We start from the raw sequence: 23,122 nt of genomic DNA, 5'->3' as shown, positions 1-23,122 counted from the left end.
AATTTTAAGTTTGAAACTCATGGGAATTGATCAGAATGTTTGTCTTGATGACCTCTAAGGCAGGTTTAAATCTTGGTCATGTTGAGTCAAAGACTAGGTCACCAGGTCAAATCAAAGGTAAAGCTTTTTAACAATCTAGAGGTCTAATTTATGACTATATCTTCATGAAACCTGGTCAGAATGTTAATCTTGATGATCTTTAGGCCAGGTTCGAATCTGGGTCATGTGGGGTCAAAAACTAGGTCACCAGGTCAAATCAAAGGAAGAGCTAGTGAACACTCTAGAGACCACATTTATGACCGTATCTTTATGAAACTTGGTCAGAATGTTAATCTTAATGATCTTAAGGTCAGGTTCGAATCTGGGTCATGTGGGTTCAAAAACTAGGTCACCAGGTCAAATCAAATGTAAAGCTTGTTAACAATCTAGAAGCCACATTTATGACTGTATCTTCATGAAACTTGGTCAGAATGTTAATCTTGATGATCTTGATGATCTTTAGGTCAAGTTCGAATCTTGATCATGTGGGGTCTAAAACTAGGTCACTAGGTCAAATTAAAGGAAAAACTGTTTAACACTTTAATGAATTTTCATGAAACTTGGTCAGAATATTAATCTTGATGATCTTTAGGTCAATAGGTCAGGTGAGCGATACAGGGCCTTCATGGCCCTCTTGTTTAAGATACAGCCTTGAAATTTGGATGTGTACAGGTTTCCACACCGATCTTAAAACTGACTTTCAGTGACCATCAATGTGACCTACTGATCTACTTTCTAATATTTTAGGATCAGTTTGCCATTTTAAACATGTGGCTCAAATTACTGAGGTGAGTGATTCAGGGTCATCATGACCCTTTTTTTATGCCCCCGAAGGGAGGCATATAGTTTTTGCACCGTCTGTTGGTCTGTCCGCAATTTTCGTGTCCGGTCCATATCTTTGTCATCCATGGATGGATTTTCAAATAACTTGGCATGAATGTGTACCACAGTAAGATGACGTGTCGCGCGCAAGACCCAGGTCCGTAGCTCAAAGGTCAAGGTCACACTTAGACGTTAAAGGTCATTTTTCATGATAGTGCATTGATGGGCGTGTCCGGTCCATATCTTTGTCATCCATGGATGGATTTTCAAGTAACTACGCATAAATGTGTGGCACAGTAAGACGACGTGTCATGCGCAAGACCCAGGTCTGTAGCTCAAAGGTCAAGGTCACACTTAGACGTTAAAGGTCATATTTCATGATAGTGCATTGATGGGCGTGTCCGGTCTATATCTTTGTCATTCATGCATGGATTTTAAAATTATTGGGCACGAATGTGTACCACAGTAAGATGACGTGTCGCCCGCAAGACCCAGGTCCGTAGCTCAAAAGTCAAGGTCACACTTTGACGTTAAAGGTCATATTTAATGATAGTGCAATGATGTTCATGTCCGGTCCATATCTTTGTCATTCATGCATGGATTTTAAAATAACTACGCATGAATGTGTGGCACAGTAAGACGACGTGTCGCGCGCAAGACCCAGGTCCGTAGATCAAAGGTCCTAAACTCTAACATCGGCCATAACTATTCATTCAAAGTGCCATCGGGGGCATGTGTCATCCTATGGAGACAGCTCTTGTTATCCCCCGACGAAAGTCGGAGGGATATAGTTTTGGCGTTGTCCGTCCGTCCGTCCTTCCGTCCGTCTTTCCGTCCGTCCGTCCTTCCGTCTTTCCGTCCGTCCGTCCGTCCGTCCGTCCGGAGCCATATCTAGGAAATGGTTGGGAATATTTATTTAAAACTTCATATATATGTTCACCACTATGAGTTCTTGCGGCCCTTCAAGTTTCAGTCAGATTGCCCAAGTAACACCAGAGTTATGGCCCTTAGAAGTTTCTAGTGTTAACTATATAGGGTACTATAAATATGGCAATTTCTGCATCATAACTTTTGATATATTTGACCTAGAACTATGAAACTTAAACAGAATTTAGATCACCATAATGTGGTTGTGTACACACAATTTCATTCGGATTTATATGTAATTTAAGAGTTATTGCCCTTTAATTGTATATAAATCCACATATTTGTACATAACAAACTTACCATTTGGTAGAATTTCATTAAATTTCTTTCATTCTTTTCCATGAACGTTTATTGTAAACATGTGAAGTTGTGTACCCACACCTGGTCACCCCCTTACCTTGATCACACACCTCCCCCCCCACTATCCCCTGACCCCCCCCCCCCAAAAAAAAAATAAAAAAAAATTAATTCCTTATTTTTGATTTTTTTCAAACAAACTTCATATACATGTTCACCACTATGAGGTTATGGGGCCCATCAAGTTTCAGACAGATTGCCCAAGTAACACCAGAGTTATGGCCCTTAGAAGTTTCTAGTCTTAACTATATAGGGTACTATAGATCTATAGATATGGCAATTTCTGCATCATAACTTTCGATATATTTGACCTAGAACTATGAAACATTAACAGAATTTACAGCACTATAATTTGGTTGTGCACAGACAATTTTATACGGATTTCTTTTGTAACTTCAGAGTTATTGCCCTTTAATTGTCTAAAAATCCACATATTTGTACATAACAAACTTACCATTTGGCAGAATTTCATTAAATTTCTTTCATTCTTTTCTGTGAACATTTATTATAAACATGTGAAGTTGCGCACCCACACCTGGTCACCCACTTGCCTTGGTCACCCCCCCTCCCCCCCCCCCCCCCAACCCCCCACAATTTTTTTTTTTTTTTTTTTCATTTCTTATTTTAGATTTTTTTCAAACCTTCCAAGTTGTACCATTCCCCCACCTCACTTCTCCACCCAGTCATGCCCACCACCGATCATGCATCCTCTGCCCCCCCCCTCCCCTAACTTCACCCTTTTACCCCTTTTTTTTTTTCATTTTTAATTTCCAATCAATATTTATAATCAACATGTGAAATTTTATTTCCTCTCCCGTTCCCCTGCACCCCCACCCCCTAAAAAATAAATATATACATATATCTATATATATATTTCCATTCCTTTTTATACGCCCGAAGGGACGTATTATGTTATACGCCCGAAGGGACGTATTATGTTATGACGCTGGTGTCCGTCTGTCCGTCCGTCCGTCCGTCTGTCCGTTAGCAATTTCGTGTCCGCTCTGTAACTCTTGAACCCCTTGAAGGATTTCAAGGAAACTTTACATAAATGTTCACCACACCGAGACGATGTGCAGACCGCATGTTTTGGATGTCTCACTTCAAGGTCAAGGTCACACTTAGGAGTCAAAGGTCATATCAGTTTGTTTCGTGTCCGCTCTGTAACTCTTGAACCCCTTGAAGGATTTCAAAGAAACTTGACACAAATGTTCACCACACCAAGATGACATGCAGAGCGCATGTTCCGGATGACTTGCTTCAAGGTCAAGGTCACACTTAGGGGTCAAAAGTCATATCAGTTTGTTTCGTGTCCGCTCTGTAACTCTTGAACTGCTGGAAGGATTTCAAAGAAACTTGGCAGAAATGTTCACCACATTGTAACGATGTGCAGAGCGCATGTTCCGGATGACTCGCTTCAAGGTCAAGGTCACACTTAAGGGTCAAAGGTCATATATGACTTTGCTTTGTGTATATTGCTCTGCATTGCAGTGGTCTTGTTTTTATTTGGCAGATCTCTTTTTTGTACTTACAATAATTTTTTTTTTTTGAATTACTTCCCTTTTATGTTACTATAAATAGCTTATTTTGAAACTTTTTTATTATTGGCCGTAGGGAAAAACCGAGACCACTTTTCTGTGGTACAACATGGATGGTACCTCCAATTTTAAGGTGTATTTTTACATACCTATACCTGATAAGGATTTTTTTGTAGACTTTGATTTTTTTTTTTGTGGACTTAGATTTGTTTTTTGAAGTTTTCCTTTTGTTGTTCCAGTCCTTTGGGGCTACAACAGTCAAGTTCTTAAAATTTTGCTCAAATCCTATGATGTAAGCCTTCGGGCGTATATTGCCCCGCATGGCTGCGCTCTTGTTTTTTTTTTTTTTTTTAAATGTTCAAACCTTCAACATGTTAAGTTGTGACTGCACAAACCTTGCCCTCAGCCATGTTCAAGATATTTTACCTGTGTTCTCTTAAGGACATCTGTTCTTTTAAGTTCAAATGTACATGTTAAACAGCAACACCTGGTGCCAAACCACTCAAAGATAATATTTCGTTCCAGTTAAACTTCAAGCTCACATTTCAATTAACTGCATTTAATTTTAAAAGCTAAGCTTATTACATTAAGCATATCCCATTCAAAATAAATTCTTTAGTCAGGATCAAAGTATCATACATTTATTATGTACTCTTTAATTAAATATTTGTTTTCTGTTAAATTGATTTTGACTGATGAAATTATTTGCTTCTTATTAACATCCTTAACTTTTTGCCAGATATATCTTTTTGCCATTCCTCACCACAAACCCTTTCGGCGGGGGATACCAATTCATCGAATTTGCTTGTTTCTTTTTGTTTTTGTGATAAAAAGGGTCATTTTAATGCAATTTGGTCAAGGTCAATGTCACAGTTATTAAAAACAGATTTTTATGCCCCCAGCATCTACTGATGCGGGAGTCATATAGTGATTGTCCTGTCCGTCCGTTCATTCGTTTGTTCATCCGTCTGTACGAGGTTAACCAAATGGGATCGTTTCGTCTAGCATCAATACCCCTTACTAGAATGACTTAATACTAATGCAGATGTAACCTGTGACCATTCCTCATCTTCAGACGTCACCTGACCTCAGTTTGACCTTGACCTTGACCTCATTTTGGACTTAGATGCAAAATCTATCGACAAGGATGCCACTGGGGGCATCAAGCGTTTATTGAACACAGCTCCTTGTTTCATTTAAAATAGATTTATTTCTCAGTGCGATCATCAAAAAGGTGGTTTCCGCATTATAATTTTAGTTTGGACTTACTTACTGCCACAAAAATTTGTGTACAGCAAGCTTATCTGAAAAACTAGGCTTGAATGATATTTGGTGTCACTGTTACTAAAAATAGAAAAATGGCTTCCACTCAATATTTTTAGTTTTGGTGCGCTTATTGTCTGTATACTTGTTGTGTAGATAGCTTTTATGAAAGACAAAAGGACTTGTTGTGTAGATAGCGCTTATGAAACACAAAAGGTTGGGAATGTATTTGAGGTCACTTGGATTGGGGTGAAGATCAGTGTAGCTAAAAATAGAAAAATGGGGTCATATTTGAAATAAAAAATAGATCTTTGTGCTGTGGAATGGAAGGGTCTTGTTTCAAATCTCACTGAAATCCCAGTGTTTTTAGCTCACCTGTCACATAGTGACAGGGTGAGCTTTTGTGATCGCCTTTCGTCCGTCGTCTGTCGTCCGTCCGTCGTCCGTCCACAATTTCTTGTGAACAAGATAGAGACAACATTTTGCAAGCAGTTTTGATCAAACTTGTACAAAACTTGTATTGGCATGATATCTCGGTTCCTTTCAAAAACTGGCCAGATCCCATCATGGGTTCTAGAGTTATTGCCCCTTAAAGGTCCAGAATTTGCTATTTTTGTGCGTCAACAATTTCTTGTCTGCACGATAGTGGTTTCATTTATGATTTTATTTTAACCAAACTTGCACACAACTTGTATCACCATAAGGTCTTGGTTCCTTTCTTGAACCAGCCAGATCACATTATGGGTTCCAGAGTTATGGCCCCTGAAGGGCCAGAATTAGCTATTTTGACCTTGTCTGCACAATAGCAGGTTCATTTATGATTTGATTTTTACCAAACTTGCACACCACTTGTGTCACCATAAGATCTTGGTTCCTTTCTTGAACTGGCCAGATTCCATTATGTGTTCCAGAGTTATGGCCCCTGAAAGGGCCGAAATTAGCTATTTTGACCTTGTCTGCACAATAGCAGCGTCATTTATGATTTGAATTTAATTAAACTTGCAGAAAACTTGTGTCACCATAAGATCTCAGTTCCTTTCTTGAACCGACCAGATCCCATTATGTGTTCCAGAGTTATGGTCCCTAAAAGGGCCAAAATTAGCTTTTTTAACCTTGTATGCACCATAGCAGCTTCATTTATGATTTGATTTTAACCAAACTTGCACAAAACTTGTGTCACAATAAGATCTCAGTTCCTTTCTGGAATTGACCAGATCTCGCAACAGGTTCCAGAGTTACGGCCCCTGAAAGGGCCAAAATTAGCTTTTTTGACCTTGTCTGCACAATAGCAGCTTCATTTATGATTTGATTTTAACCAAACTTGCACACAACTTGTATCGAACCAAGATGTTGGTTCCTTTCTTGAAATGGTTAGATTCCTTCATGGGTTCTGGAGTTATGGCCCCTGATAGGGCCAGAATTAGCTATTTTGACCTTGCTGGCACAATAGCAGCTTCATTTTTGATTTGAATTTAATCAAACTTGCACAGAACTTGTGTTACCATAAGGTCTTGGTTCCTTTCTTGAACTGGCCAGATCCCCTAATGGGTTCCAGAGTTACGGCCCCTGAAAGGGCCAAAATTAGCTATTTTGACCTTTTCGGCTTAATAGCAGCTTCATTTAATATTTGATTTTAACCAAACTTGAACACAACTTGTATCACCATAAGATCTTGATTGCTTTTTATACGCCCGAAGGGACATATTATGTTATCGCCTCGGTGTCTGTCAGTCTGTATGTCTGTTGGTTAGCAATTATCCTTCTGCTCTGTAACTGTTGAACCCGTTGAAGGATTTCAAAGAAACCTGACACAAATGTTCACCTCATCGAAACAATGTGCAGAGCGCATTTGGATGGCTCACTTCAAGGTTAAGGTCACACTTAGGGGTCAAAGGTCATATGACTTCTTTTATGTGTATATTGCTCTGCATTTGCGTCGATTGCAGTGCTCTTATTTATATTTGGCAGATCCTTCTTTTGTTGACCTACAATATTTTTTTTCAGTTACTTCCCTTTTATGTTACTATAAATAGCTTATTAAGTAATTTTATTATTATTGGTCGTAGGTAAAAAACCAAGACCACTTTTCTATGGTACAACGTGGATGGTACCTCCAATTTTTAGGTGTATTTTGACATATCTGTACCTTGTAAGAATTTTTCATTTCTTTTTGGTTAAATTTTGCCCTTTGTTTCTGTCCTTTGGACTTAGATATTTTTTCTGAGGACTTAGATTTACTTTTAATTTCTTCCCTTTGTTGTTCCTGTCCTTTGGGCTTCATCAGTCAAAATTTTGCTCGATGTAATCCTTTGGGCATAAAACTACTGGCCTGATTTGAAAATAATTTTAATTGAAGTAACTTTAAGAAACTTTCAACTGTATTTTCTCATAATTCTTTTGATTGATCTCAATGCATGGAGGGGCACCTGGGGTCTTCCTCCACCATAAAAGCTGGAAAGTCGCCATATGACCTAAAATTGTGTTGGTGCGACGTTAAACCCAACCAAATAAAATAAATTTTGATTGATCTGGATTATGATTCTTTGATCTTCTTGTACTTAAGTGCAATGATAACAGGTGAGCGATATAGGGCCATTTTGGCCCTCTTGTTTTTTTTTTTTCGTTTTTTTTTTTTTGGTGACAGAAAGGTCATTATAAATAATGCCATTTTATAACTAAAACTAGAAAAATATGGTTATAGTTATAATAAAAAATAGATTTTTCTTTCAGTTTGATCATCAAAAAGCTGGTTTCGAGTTTATAACTTTAAATATAAGAACTGGCTTTGGATTATATTTTGGATCACTGTTACTAAAAATGGAAAAATGGTTTATGCTCAATATCTTTAGTTTGGGTGCACCTTTTGTCAGCAAACTTTGTGTTAGGTAGCTTTTCTCAAAGAATCATAAATTACATAGGAAAATGACACATACTTTTCTTATACCTGTACTTCTAATTGGCATGATTGGATGCAGTTAGATTATGTATAATACAATATGACCATTTTTTAGCTCCACTATTCGGATTACTTTGTACAAGGGAAACAAATCTGTTCCTGTCCATAACACTATTGCTAATGACAATGGAAAACTTTTTATTGCCGAGGCGGTCCAGGTTCAATTCCCGACAAAGTCATCTTTTCTAGCTCACCTGAGCTCATGAAACTTTGTCAGAATGTTAACCTTGATGATCTTTAGGTTTTAATTAAATCTAGGTCAAGTGGAGTCAGAAACTAGGTCACCAGGTCAAATCAAAGGTAAGGCTTGTTAACACTCTAGAGGCCACAGTTATGACTATATCTTAATGAAACTTGGTCAGAATGTTAACCTTGATAATCTTTAGGTCAAGTTGGTCAGGAGGGTTCAAAAGCTAGGTCACCAGGTCAAATCAAAGGAAAAGTTAGTTAACACTCTAGAGGCCACATTTATGATCATATCTCTATGAAACTTAAAAGAATGTTAATCTTGATGATCTTTAAGTCAAGTTTATATCTGGGTCAGGTGGGGTCAAAAACTAGGTCACCAGGTCAAATCAAAGGAAATGTTAGTTAACACTAGAGGCCACATTCATGACCATATCTTAATGAAACTTGGTCAGAATGTTAACCTTGATAATCTTTAGGTCAAGTTTAAATCTAGGTCAGGTGTTGCCAAAAACTAGGTCACCAGGTCAAATCAAATGTAAATCTTGTTAACACTCTAGAGGCCACATTTATGATAATATCTCTATGAAACTTGGAAGAATGTTAATCTTGATGATCTTTAGGTCAAGTTCAAATCTAGGTCAAATGGAGTCAGAAACTAGGTCACCAGGTCAAATCAAAGGAAAAGCTTGTTAACACTGCAGTGGCCACATTTATGACCATATCTTAATGAAACTTTGTGAGAATGTTAACCTTGAAGATCTTTAGGTCAAGTTAAAATCTGGGTCGGGTGGGGGCAGAAACTAGGTCACCAGGTCAAATAAAAGGAAAAGCTAGTTAACACTCTGAGGCCACATTTATGACCATATGGTAATGAAATTGGTTAGAATGTTAACCTTGATGATCTTTAGGTCAAGTTTAAATCTGGGTAAAAAACTAGGTCACCAGTTCAAAACAAAGGAAATGCTTGTTTACACTCTAGAGGCCTCATTTATGACTGTATCTTCATGAAACTTTGTCAGAATGTTAACCTTGATGATCTTTAGGTCAAGATCGAATCTTGGTCATGTGGAATGTGACCTACTGACCTACTTTTTTGTTTTTAGCTCATCTGAGCAATGCAAAGGTGAGTTATTGTGATCACTTGATGTCCGGCGTCTGTCGTCTGTCTGTCTGTCGTCTGTCAACATTCAGCTTGTGTATGCGATAGAGACTAACTGATCTTCATGAAATTTAGTCAGAATGGTTACTTGATGAAATCTAGGCCAAGTTTGAAAATGGGTCATCTGGGGTCAAAAACTAGGTCACTAGGTCATATAAAAGAAAAACCTTGTATATGCAATGGATGCTGTATTTTTCAATTGATCTTCATGAAATTTGGTCAGAATGATTGCCTTCATGTAATCTAGGTTGAGTTCGAATATGAGTCAATTGGGTTCAAAAACTAGGTCACTAGGTCAGATCAAAGAAAAACCTTGTGTATGCAATAGAGACTGTATTTTTCAAATGATCTTCATGAAATTTAGTCAAAATGATTGCCTCGATAAAATCTAGGTCAAGTTTGAATATGGGTCATGTGGGGTCAAAAACTAGGTCACTAGGTCAAATCAAAGAAAAACCTTGTGTATGCAATAGAGGCTGTATTTTTCAATTGATCTTCATGAAATTCGGACAGAATGATTGCCTTGTTGAAGTCTAGATCAAGTTTTAATATGGGTCATATGGGATAAAAAAGTAGGTCACTAGGTCAGATCAAAGAAAAACCTTGTGTATGCGATAGAAGCTGTATTTTTCACTTGATCTTCATAAAATTTGGTCAGAATGATTGCCTTGACGAAATCTAGGTCGAGTTCGAATATGAATCATCTGGATTAAAAAATAGGTCACAAGGTCAAATAAAAAAAAAAACCTTGTGTATGCGATAGAGGCTGTATTTTTCAATTGATCTTCATGAAATTTAGTCAGAATGATTGCCTTGATGAAATCTAGGTCAAATTTGAATATTGGTCATCTGGTTTCAAAAACTAGGTCATTAGGTCGTATCAAAGAAAATACTTGTTTAAACTCAAGAGACCACATTTTTGGTCCAGTCCTAATGAAAATTAGCCAGAATAATTGTTTCCATGAAATCACTAGGTCAAACATGTTTACACATTTATGATGTGTTTCTCAGGTGAGCGACTTAGGGCCATCTTGGTCCTCTTGTTTAAGATACAGCCTTTAAATTTTAATGACATGTACAGTTTGCACACCGACCTTAAAACCGACTTCAGTGACTATGAATGTGGCCTACTGACCTACTTTTTTCAGTTGAGCGAGACAGGGCCTTCAGGGCCCTCTTGTTTTATATATTATTTGTGAAATCGTAAATGTTTGTGTACATGTGTATTGTTGTTGTTGTTAACTGAATGCCATACTGAAAATAAGTATAAGTTTCATTTTCATGTTATGTACACTTTGTATGTTAACTTCATTAAATAAAGAGTTTATTATCCAACCCAATTCACTAGTAGAAGACCAAGGTCACACTTAGAGGCCAAAGATCAAATAGCTCAAATTTGTGTATGCTCTGTATCTTCTTAACCACTGGAACACTTTTTATAAAACCAGAATCAATTATTTAACCTCATCAAGCAAAGTTGCAAAGTGCACAACCCAGGTCACTTGGTTCAACAACAAGGACGCACTTGAAGGTCAAAGATCATGATCACAACATTTTACTTCTATCAGAGCAGCATCTCTTGGGGTATAAATTACCTTCAGTGATAACTGTAGTTTACTTTCAGTTCAGTTCATAGTATCCCTCATCAAGAACCCCCACCTTACACATACACACCTCTCATTGCCCCTGTTATTTTTAGCTCACCTATGCATTTCAAGCTCAAGGTGAGCTTTTGTGATCACCCTATGTCCGTCGTCATCCATCGTCTCTCATCGTCAACAATTTGACTGTTAACACTCAGGTCACAATTATGGCCCAATATTAATGAAACTTAGTCAATATGTTACCCTCTATAAAATCTTGGACGAGTTTAATATTGGGTCATCTGGGTTACCTAGGTCACCAGGTCAAATCAAAGGAAAAGCTTGTTAACACTCTAGAGGCCACATTTTTGACATTATTTCTATGATTTTTTGGTCAGAATGTTAATCTTGGTGGTCTTTAGGTCAAGTTCAAATCTGGGTCAGGAGGGGTCAAAAACTAGGTCACCAGGTCAAATCAAAGTAAAAGCTTACTAACACTCTTAATGCCATATTTATGAATTATCTTCATGAAACTTGGTCAGAATGTTAATCTTGATGATCTTTAGGTAAAGTTCGAATCTGGATCACGTGGGGCAAAAAACTAGGTCACTAGGTCAAATGAAAGGAAAAGCTAGTTAACACTCTAGAGGCCACTTTTATGACCTTACCTTAATACAATTTAGTCAGAATGTTTATCTTGATATCTTTAGGTCAAGTTCAAATCTGGGTCAGGTTGGTTCAAAAACTAGGTCACCAGGTCAAATCATAGGAAAAGCTTGTTAACACTAAAGAGGCCACATTTATGACCATATCTTAATGAAACTTGGTCAGAATGTTAATCTTGATAATCTTTAGGTCAAGTTCAAATCTGTCTCAGGTGGGGTAAAATACTAGGTCACCAGGTCAAATCAAAGGAAAAGCTTGTTAACACTCTGGAGGCCACATTTATGACTGTAAACTTTGTCAGAATATTAACCTTGATGATCTTTAGGTCAAGTTCAAATCTGGGCTATGTGGAATATGACCTACTGACCTACTTTTTTGTTTTTAGCTCACCTGAGCACAAAGTGCTCAAGGTGAGCTTTAGTGATCGCCCTGTGTCTGTCGTCGTCCGTCTGTCAGTCGTCCGTCGGTCGTCAACAATTTGCTTGTTAACACTTTAGAGGTCACAATTTTGGCCCAATCTTAATGAAACTTGGTCAGAATGTTAACTGCAATAAAATCTTGGATGAGTTTGATATTGGGTCATCTTGGGTCAAAAACTAGGTCACCAGGTCAAATCAAAGGAAAAGCTTGTTAACACTCTAGAGGTCACAATTTTGGCCCAATCTTCATGAAACTTGGTCAGAATGTTACCCTCAATAAAATCTTGGATGAGTTCGATATTGATTTATCTGGGGTCAAAAACTAGGTCACCAGGTCAAATCAAAGGAAAAGCTTGTTAACACTGTAGAGGCCACATGTATGACTGTATCTTCATGAAATTTGGTCAGAATGTTAATCTTGATGATACAAGGTCAAGTTTGAATCTGGGTCATGTAGCGTCAAAAACTAGGTCACCAGATCAATTCAAAGGAAAAGCTAGTTAACACTCTAGAGGTGACATTTAAGACCATATCTTAATGAAACTTGGTCAGAATGTTAATCTTGATGATATATAGGTTTACTTTAAATCTGGGTCAGATGGGGTCAAAAAGTAGGTCACTAGGTCAAATCAAAGGAAAAGCTTGTTAACACTCTAGAGGCCACATTTATGACCATATCTTAATGAAACTTGGTCAGAATGTTAATCTTGATGATCGATAGGTCAAATTTAAATCTGGGTCAGGTGGGGTCAAAAACTAGGTCACCAGGTTAAATCAAAGGAAAAGCTTGTTAACGCTCTATAGGTCACAATTTTGGCCCAATCTTAATGAAACTTGGTCAGAATGTTACCCTTAATAAAATCTTGGACGAGTTTGATATTGGGTCATCTTGGATCAAAAACTAGGTCACCAGGTCAAATCAAAGGAAAAGCTTGTTAACACTGTAGAGGTCACATTTATGACTATATCTTCATGAAACTTGGTCAGAATGTTAATCTTGATGATCTCAAGGTCAAGTTTGAATCTGGGTCATGTAGGATCAAAAACTAGGTCACTAGGTCAAATTAAAGGAAAAGCTAGTTAACATTCTAGAGGCCACATTTATGACCTTATCTAAATGAAACTTGGTCAGAATGTTAATCTTGATGATCCATAGGTCAAGTTCAAATCTGGGTCAGGTGGGATCAAAAATTAGGTCACCAGGTTAAATCAAAGGAAAAGCTTGTTAACATTCTATAGGTCACAATTTTGGCCCAATCTTAATGAAACTTGGTCAGAATGTTACCCTCAACAAAATCTTGGACGAGTTTGATATTGGGTCATCTGGGATCAAAAACTAGATCACCAGGTCAAATCAAAGGAAAAGCTTGTTAACACTGTAGAGGTCACATTTATGACTATATCTTCATGAAACTTGGCCAGAATGTTAATCTTGATGATCTCAAGGTCCAGTTTGAATCTGGGTCAAGTAGGGTCAAAAACTAAGTCATTAGGTCAAATTAAAGGAAAAGCTAGTTAACACTCTAGAGGCCACATTTATGACCTTATCTAAACGAAACTTGGTCAGAATGTTAATCTTGATGATCCATAGGTCAAGTTCAAATCTGGGTCAAGTGGGATCAGAAATTAGGTCACCAGGTTAAATCAAAGGAAAAGCTTGTTAACACTCTAGAGGTCACAATTTTGGCCCAATATTAATGAAACTTGGTCAGAATGTTACCCTCAATAAAATCTTGGACGAATTTGATATTGGATCATGTAGGGTCAAAAACTAAATCACCAGGTCAAATCAAAAGAAAAGCTAGTTAACACTGCAGTGGCCACATTTATGACCATATCTTCATGAAACTTGGTCAGAATGTTAATCTTGATGATCTATAGGTCAAGTTTAAATCTGCGGGTCAGGTGGGGGTCAAAAACTAGATCACCGGGTCAAATCAAAGGAAAAGCTAGTTAACACTTTAGAGGCTACATTTATGACCATATCTTAATGAAACTTGGTCAGAATGTTGATCTTGATGATCTTTAGGTCAATAGGTCAGGTGAGCGATACAGGGCCTTCATGGCCCTCTTGTTTCTGATTGTCATCAGTACTTTTTGCAGAGGTCCAGACGGTGATGGGTAATGATAACACACTTGTGACAATTTCAAAACCGGTATTACAAATGTTATCTATGATAGACGTTTCAATGTGTAATTTGTAAATGACACATGTGAAGAAACTACTAAGACTTCTTTTATTTATCAATAAGTGCATATAGAAATTAGATTTTCATTCATTCATTTCTTGACGGACTGGTGTTGACAACATAGAGAAGGTAAGCAAAACAACATGGAAGATTTTCATATGATAAATCTGACTTTTCCTTATTTTCTGCCACTTCTGTTTGAAAAACTGTACTCGAATTTGCAATTTTTTTCTCCAAATGTAGATCTCATAATTATCGTCTCCATTTTATGAAAAGGCTATATTATTTCCTTTATTTCCATGCAAACAACCGCTGATTAAAATATTTAGATCTGATTATCTTCTCGATCCCGCAGAAATGATGTAATAAGTATTATGCTTTAGTCTAAAACTAACCATAGTTGATCAATAAAACTTTTCTTCAATCTTTCTTCAATAATTAATCTCATTATCAGATCAAATATACCGACAAACAAACATTTAAGATAGTTGAGGAATAGATCATGCAATTCTCACAGCGTGCAAAAATTTTGAATTAATCGATACATTCTGACCGCTGAAGGTGTGAACAATTTTGACACCTCTGCTCGAGTTTGCAAAAAGCAACAAAGAGTAAATTAATACACAAGAACCATGTGTGATGCTTGAGCGATCAAGCCATGGTAATTTCACATAGAAAATAGAAGGAAATCTAACCACATGAATTGCTCGAGCGAGCCCGGATGCTTGAGTCATCGGTGCTCAAGTGAGCGGTGTTTCACTGTATAAATAACAAGCTCAGTTTCAGCTTGACTTTCAATAAGACAGTTGAAACTATATTTCGTAATCGCTTATTTCAAAATAATGGCTATCTCGAAGACATTTTCAAGTCGCATGCCAAAAAATATGTGCACAAAATATCATTTTAAGTGTAATTTCAGTTATCTCTAAGTAAAATGCCCAATCTCTTTGAATTTGAAATTCAGAGTTTGAACTGTATTTTTGAATATGATATTAAAAAGAAAACTATAAGAAAAAGTCAAAGAAATTTAGATCTGAAACCCACAGGCCATTCGGGCCACCATTAGCTTGCAGAATTTACCGGTTGAATTTTTCTCCCTTTTTCTGTACAAAAATGAAGGGGGGAAAAAAACAACCAGGAGTGGTGGGAGGGGGACCAACCGGTTGATTTTTTCCCTGGGAAAATACTGAGTGGGGGAAAACCTGGGCTGTTACACTGGATCACTATCTACTGGGAAGTCATTAGAATAATTACTGCTGATACAGTCTAACTGTAATATTTGTGTTTCTGCTCATCAGTTTGCTTTGGCGTCGGTTGAGGCTTATTCACATTTTCCAACTATCGCCACATCAGAAAGTAAACCCAGAAAGCCGCGAATATTTAGAAAACTTTTAAAAATTAAAAACCCATAAACCATGGGCGCTGCCATATTGGATCTAATCCTCTGACATGGTTAAAATACGAAATGGGTTCTTACTGCGATTGAGACCTGTCCGCAATAAGATGTCATGTTTGATTGTTTGGTTATATTTAATAGGACAGACACCATAATGGAATTGCTTGTGATGAATTTTTACCGAAAAAAAAAAACTTTGATCTATCCAGTGTGGCTTTCTATAGGGGAAAAATCCCAAAAAAGGGGAAAACAAATTTTAGACATAGGCACTGGAAATTCATACCAATTGGCAAGAACTGGCATCTTATGAGAAGTTTATTTTTGTACTCAAAACTATAATTTGTTCTATAAAGATCTATGCTGTCAAATAGAACTACCAAAAGTGACATATATTTAGATTTTATGTCTCTGTTCTCAAGGCATAGAGATGGATCTTCATCAAACTTGGTCTGAAGCATCATTATATAGCCCGCCCGCTTAGCTCAGTATAACGTTGGTCTACGGATCGCGGCGTTGTTAGTTCGATCCCCAGGCGGGGCATAATAATATTATGTTCTCCGCGACAAGTTGATAAAAGCCATTGTGTCTGAAATCATTCGTCCTCCACCTCTGATAATTCATGTGGGGAAGTTGGCAGTTACTTGCGGAGAACAGGTTTGTACTGGTACAGAATCCAGGAACACTGGTTAGGCTAACTGTCCGCCATTACATGGCTGAAAAACGGTGTTAAACCCATAACAAACAACGAAAGCATCATTATAATGGTCCTCTCCCAAATTTGTTCAAATGGGGGCACTTGTCCCCTTTTAAGAGGCTGCTAGTGTTAAAAATAGAAATACCTTTAAACAAATTCTTACCATGGACTGCTTGATGGATCTTCATTAAACTTGGTCTGTGGCAACATTATATGGTCCTCTCCCGCGTTTGTTCAAATGGGGGGACTTGGCCCCAGGTTTTAGGGGCCGCCAGAGCTAAAAATAGAAATACCTTTTAAAAGTCATTTTTAATTTAAAATTTGTAAAAAAATTTAATATTTTTTTTTTAAAGTTAATACTTTGTCACAAGCAAGATCTTATCATGAACTGCTTGATGGATCTTCATCAAACTTGGTATGAAGCATAATTATATGGTCCTCTCCGAAGTTTATTCAAATAGGGACACTTGGCCCCTTTTAGGGACTGCTAGAGCTTAAAAAAGAAATACTTTTAAAAGTCATTTTTAATTTAAAATTTGTAAAAAAAATTATTAATTCTTTTTTTTTAAAGTTAATACTTTGTCACAAGCAAGATCTAATTAGGTCAAAGTCTGCCTCAGGTGAGCGACTTAGGCCCACTTGGGCCTCTTGTAAATTATAGCCTCGTTTTGGAGCATTCTTCCGAAAAAATCCGAAGGTGCGCGACGGATCGGTAAGCAATCGGAAAACATACTTTCGGTTTGAAATAGGAAGAAGGTATTTGTTTATTTATTGGTTATTCTTGAACATATTCATGACTTTTGGTCAGATCCGATGCAGTGAGTCATATTTTCAGTAAATATGAAGTCACAGCTACAGACTCTGGTTTTTATATAATTCTCGTTCGGGTGTTAGTAGTGGAACTTTAACCATGAAATTAATAAAAATTAGTTCCCCATATATACATTAATGATTTCACAGTTTTAAATACAAAAATGTTGTCCTACATTTTGTTAGGGACAAATGTGACAGGATGGTCGAACCGGAGACAGAAACTACAGGATCAATTTAACACTCACTACAATATTTACAAGTTTATTTACAGAAAAAATGATTATTTACAATGAATGAAAAGAAAACTAAATAGAAGAAAAGAAAGAAAAAACTGAGCTCACAGTCCGATTTCTACAAGATGTTCAGTTCTATTAATTACAATTCATTTTCATCTTGACGTATAACAGGTGTTTCCTTTTACTTAAAACTTAAAGTAGGGGCCTCCGTGGCCGAGTGGTTAAGGTCGCTGACTTCAAATTACTTGCCCCTCATCGATGTGGGTTCGAGCCTCACTCGGGGCGTTGAATTCTTCATGTGAGGAAGCCATCCAGCTGGATTACGGAAGGTCGGTGGTTCTACCCAGGTGCCCGCTCTTGTTGAAATAATGCACGGAGGGGCACCTGGGGTCTTCCTCCACCGTTAAAGCTGGAAAGTCACCATATGACCTATCATGTGTTGGTGCGACGTTAAATCAAAGAAAAAAAAGTACTTAAAGTAGCACTAAGAACTAATCTTTGGTAAAATAATGTCCCACTAAATCGCGAAGACGTTGACTCCTTTTTGGCTCCCCATGTCCGGTGTTTGTAGGTGTTTGTATCCCTGAATTGTCTCAGTTGACTACAAAAATCAGCGTCTTGGCGGTTAAGGCACAACCATGGGACGAAAGATCTCTGCGCTGGGAAATTCACATCCAGGCGAGTAAAGTAAAGCAAACCACGGGTATAGGACTTCTGGGTCGTGACATCACCCGGTAAAAAGTTGTCTAGTGGAAGAAGCTAAAATGTATAACATATGGTAAGCACCATAGCAAATACTAATAAAGGCATAAAATTGCTCCTTTGGGTACACCATACCTCCGTAGGCTCCCATAAATAATACATGCTACTTACACAAAATATACGTGCTACTAAGTTCATACGTCACGTGAATACAATACCTCACTTATTACTTCCATTATTTCTCAAATTAATTACTTACTAGTCTAAAGTTAAAGTATGATAAAGATATGAAAAGATTATGATGAAAATTTATAGATAAGATGATGATAAACTGCAGCTATTATTTACAACCACAAATTAACAAAAAAGCAATGCAAATCAAACGTAACACAATAGCTTGTATGAACTATTATCAGATGCCATACAACAAAACGGACATTTTATAGATATGCAATATACTGGCACATGATAAATTTAAATTGCAATTACATGTTAAATACACGGAACTAGACTTGTCAACACATACATTTATACATTACAATGCAGTGCAGTACCGGCGTTCCATAGTTTACAACGAAAAGATTGACATATACGTTTTATGACAATAAGTACTTGCTAATTTTTACGTTACACAATTTCCAATATAGATTTTACAATTTATACAAACGAAACATTTTAGATTCCTCTTTCGATATGAATAGTTTACAAAAGTCAGAAAACTTTAATAAATTATCCTGACATACCGAAACTAGCTAATCTCTTGCCGAAAAGTAAACGGTTTACAAAATTCTGTAGAATGAACAAAAATTTGCTAAATAAAAATCGTAATTCAAAAATCATACAAAAATCTAACAAATAAATTTCTTACCTCGATTGAGCAAAATTTTATTTCTACCAAGAATATATAAGTGACATAATGTCGTCTCAAGACTGTAATGGCGTGTGCGCTAAAGATATCTAGTCCAGTCTGTTTGTATGCTTATGTCCTGCCAAATACTGGATTTTCACGGGATTCACGACATAACCATGAAATCTTGACTATTTGGATTTTCACGGGAATCACGACATAGCCGTGAGCTTTGACTACTTTGGCGTGAATGTGAATTGGACAATTTAAGGCCCGTTATAGTGGTTTTGGGGATAAAAACATAAATTACTGAAGTTTAAAAAATATCAACTTCTTTATTATTGAACCGAATTTAGTGAAACTTACATGGAAATTTAAGTTATAAAATACAGAAAAACATGAGAGGTATTTTATGCGTAAAATCTGACATTTACCTCAATAACTCAAAAGTTTACAAAAAGATGATGCAATACCTGCATTTAAACTACAGATACCTTGAGGCCCGTATGTCAGTTTGAGACAACAAGAGAGGATTTGTTCACCTTAATTTTTTTTTCAGATTTGAAATTTCAGTTGATAGGGTTTATTGTCCTACCTTTTAAAACTGTGGGAGTGGCTTTGTCTACTTGATCATCAAAAAAAATTAGGAGTGGTTATTTCCACTTCATCAAAACATAGCGGAGGGTTTTTCTGCTTCGTCAAAATAAAGCAGGAAGGACTTTGTCTGCTGTATAATAATATAGCTGGAGGGGCTTTGTCTGTTTTACCAGAAAACAGTGGGAGAGATTTTGACCTGCTGTCAATAGCTATAAAATGCATTAAATGAAGAATTTTTTTGCAGGAGAGCTCAATGTGTTATTAATTGGAGCTGGTGATTTGCGCCATGTTATGATGACAGTAGCAAAATCCTACAGACATAGAAAAAAGAAATTGAATGTAAGTGTTTTGCTGCATTAATACTCGTGTGACTTGCAATGCTTTGTTTCAAAATATATCATTTTTAGCCCACCATCTGATGATGGTGGGCAATTCAAATCACTCTGCGTCCGTCGGTCGGTCCGTTTATTAACAATTTCTCTATGTCGCATCTCCTCGGAAACTACTGGGGGGATTTTGACCAAACTTATTATGGGAGACACAAAAAAGTTTTTATGCCCCGGGTTGCTGTATGTATGCCCCGAAATCTTGTGTGTCCAACTCCTCCCACACTGTTAGCCTGATTTGCTTCAAACACAGATGAACAAGCTTGATGTGCATAAAGGAAAGAACATTTGCTGTGACTATTTTTCCTGCAGTTATGGCCCTTTGATAGTTTTGCTATATAGTGTATAGAGAAAGTTATTGTGCCAAACTCCCCAAGCACTATTGAAAGGATACGCTTGAACGTTTCATAGATGAAGAATCTTATGTGAAGATTACCATAAATAATGGACTTTTTTCTGCAGCTTTTTTTCTATAATTAATTGGCTCTTTCTTAATTTCACAAAATAGACCATAGGGAAGACATTTGGTGTGCTCAACTCCTACACTTTTTGAAAGAATGGATTGAAAGTTACTCAGATGCTCAACCTTTTCTGAATACAATGTACTTCAAACTTTTAGTCGAACATCCTTCATGTGAAGATGATCTGTACTAAAAACTTTAGAGGATGATGCAGTATGTGGAGACATCTGTGTCTAATATACATAATCTAGTTTTCCATTAATTTGGGAAATTTGGCCGGGGTTTTTATTAACTGAGAACAAAATATAAAAGAATTCCATAATAGCAGGTTTTTCAGACATTTTCTAAAGTGTTTTGTGAGACTCCGCTGACAATGTCTATGTTCAGTAGTATAAATGTATTATCATAACAGGAAATTTTTCCTGTCCGTGTTGGTGGCATTTCAACTTTATGGGACCATCACATTCAGATTGTCAAAGCTTCAGCTCTGTTAAACCTTCCCCATAATGTCTGGTCAGATTTTAAAGAGATTTTAATCAATACAAGGATTGATCAGTGCAAAAATTTCTTATACATATTCTTATGTATATACATATTTTATAGGTTTTGTCCGTTTTGATTCTTCATATGTACCAGGGTTATCACCAAGCCTTTCCCCCTAGGCTCAAATATGGGTCCGTCATCAACATTTGTGTTTAAACGACATCTCCTCAAAAACCACTGAATGGATTTTGATGAAACTTGGCCATAATGTTCCCTGGGTGGTCCTCTATCAAAGTTGTTTAAACGGTTCTCCTTTGTTGTACCTAGGGGCTTTTGAAATAATTTCACACAAATGGTCTTTATGTCACCCTCTGCCAAGATTGTTAAAATTATACCGATTCTACAAAAAAATGGCCGCTTGGTCACTTTTCCCTATATGTATATAGTGGAAACTTTAAAAATCTTCTTGTATGAAACTGCTTGCCTGATTTTAGAATAATTTTACACAAATAGTCCTTATGTGACTAAGATTGTTCAAATTATTTTGATTCATCATAAACATGGCCGCCAGAGGGTGTGGTCACTTTTCCCTATATGTATATAGATGAAACTTAAAAAATATTTTTATGCCCCCAAAGGGAGGCATATAGTTTTTGAACCGTCTGTCGGTCTGTCCGCAATTTTCCGGTCCATATCTTTGTCATCCATGGATGGATTTTCAAATAACTTGGCATGAATGTGTACCACAGTAAGACGACGTGTCGCGCACAAGACCCAGGTCCGTAGCTCAAAGATCAAGGTCACACTTAGACGTTAAAGGTCATTTTTCATGATAGTGCATTGATGGGCGTGTCCGGTCCATATCTTTGTCATTCATGCATGGATTTTAAAATTATTGGGCATGAATGTGTACCACAGTAAGACGACGTGTCGCGCGCAAGACCCAGGTACGTAGCTCAAAAGTCAAGGTAACAGACGTTAAAGGTCATATTTCATGATAGTGCAATGATGGGCATGTCCGGTCCATATCTTTGTCATTCATGCATGGATTTTAAAATAACTACGCATGAATGTGTAGCATAGTAAGACGACGTGTCGCGGGCAAGACCCAGCTCCGTAGGTCAAAGGTCCTAAACTCTAACATCGGCCATAACTATTCATTCAAAGTGCAATCGGGGGCATGTGTCATCCTATGGAGACAGCTCTTGTTGTTTCTAAAATATTTTAAAAGTTCCAAATCAAGAAAAAAAGATGACCGTGTCAGGAATCGAACCCCGGACCGCCGCGGCAATAAGAACATTTTCCTGTCGTCGTAACCAATAGGTCTATAGCTGAAGTAGTGAGTAATGACTTCAAAATATAGATATTTATAATCGAGACAGTTTACATGGAGTAAAAGCATGAAAATTTTTTTGTTCTTGTCGAACGATCTTGAGGCATGCTGCTTTAAAAGAACTGAGATGATTTATGGATTTGCAGTTGAAGTGCTGTGAACTTCGTTTCTTTTTCCTTACTTTAAAGAACTAAATCACAATTTGACATGCATACACATTAGGGGTGTAACGATACATCGAAATATCGATGCATTGCGATACTGAGTGTCCCGATAGTATGCATCGATAGAAAAGTCACGATCCAATAACAATCACCGATAGTTCCTTAAACAATCGATAGTTTCGATAGTTTTGAAATTTTAGTAAATACAGAAATAATTAATAATTCATAAATCAAGAAACAGAGCCAGCTCTCATTTGCGCCTCGGAAAATGTTTACGTCTCCATTACAATAATAACCCTCATGGAATAAAACTACCATAAAGGACTGAGAAGTCTGGGAGATAATTAATAAATTTAATTTTTTTTTAGAAACTTTGATTAAATATATTTAAATAATCTTAAATGAGAAAAAGTACTTTGGACATGGAGAAAGTAGGCTACTTGTATGATATAGCAAACTGTTCGGTAGGGCCATTCATTTAGTGCTGGTACACTTTAGTCCTATCCGTCAATTTTCGATGCTTTGGGTTATTAAACACGTTGACATTTGCAACAATGGCCGTTTCGTTTGAGTATACCTTCCATAGGTTTATTGTTTTACTTATTGTTTCAAAGCCAAGGAAGGCAAGAAATAGAAAAAATGTTAAAAATATTTAATGTTAGATTTATATCTGTCCATTTCAGTTAATATACAAACATCTCAATGTGTATTATTAACACTATTAACAGCAATTATAAACGGTGTTGTGTCTTACACTGTGTAAAAATGCCAGTTGGTAGTTTTACTGTACAAAACATGGTGGCCGATAACTATTGCAATAGTATTGCAATAGTAACCTGCAATAGAATAGTATTGCAATAGTTTTTCAGCAATATCAATAGTATTGCAATAGTCAGAATTGGC

General features: G+C 36.9%; 1 protein-coding gene across 1 annotated transcript in view; it reads left to right on the top strand.

The window, feature by feature from the left end:
• LOC123536082 (dynein axonemal assembly factor 3-like) overlaps positions 1 to 23,122 on the top strand; it is a 236,609-nt gene that overhangs the window by 38,858 nt on the left and 174,629 nt on the right. Inside the window, 1 exon segment of the mRNA XM_053529209.1 lies at positions 19,637 to 19,731. Within this exon segment, the coding sequence (XP_053385184.1) occupies positions 19,637 to 19,731 (95 nt within the window).

Source organism: Mercenaria mercenaria, chromosome 17 (genome assembly GCF_021730395.1).
Source record: "Mercenaria mercenaria strain notata chromosome 17, MADL_Memer_1, whole genome shotgun sequence".
Lineage (NCBI taxonomy): Eukaryota > Metazoa > Mollusca > Bivalvia > Venerida > Veneridae > Mercenaria > Mercenaria mercenaria.
Note: the sequence above shows the minus strand (reverse complement) of the source record. Positions and strands in the feature narration are given on the sequence as shown.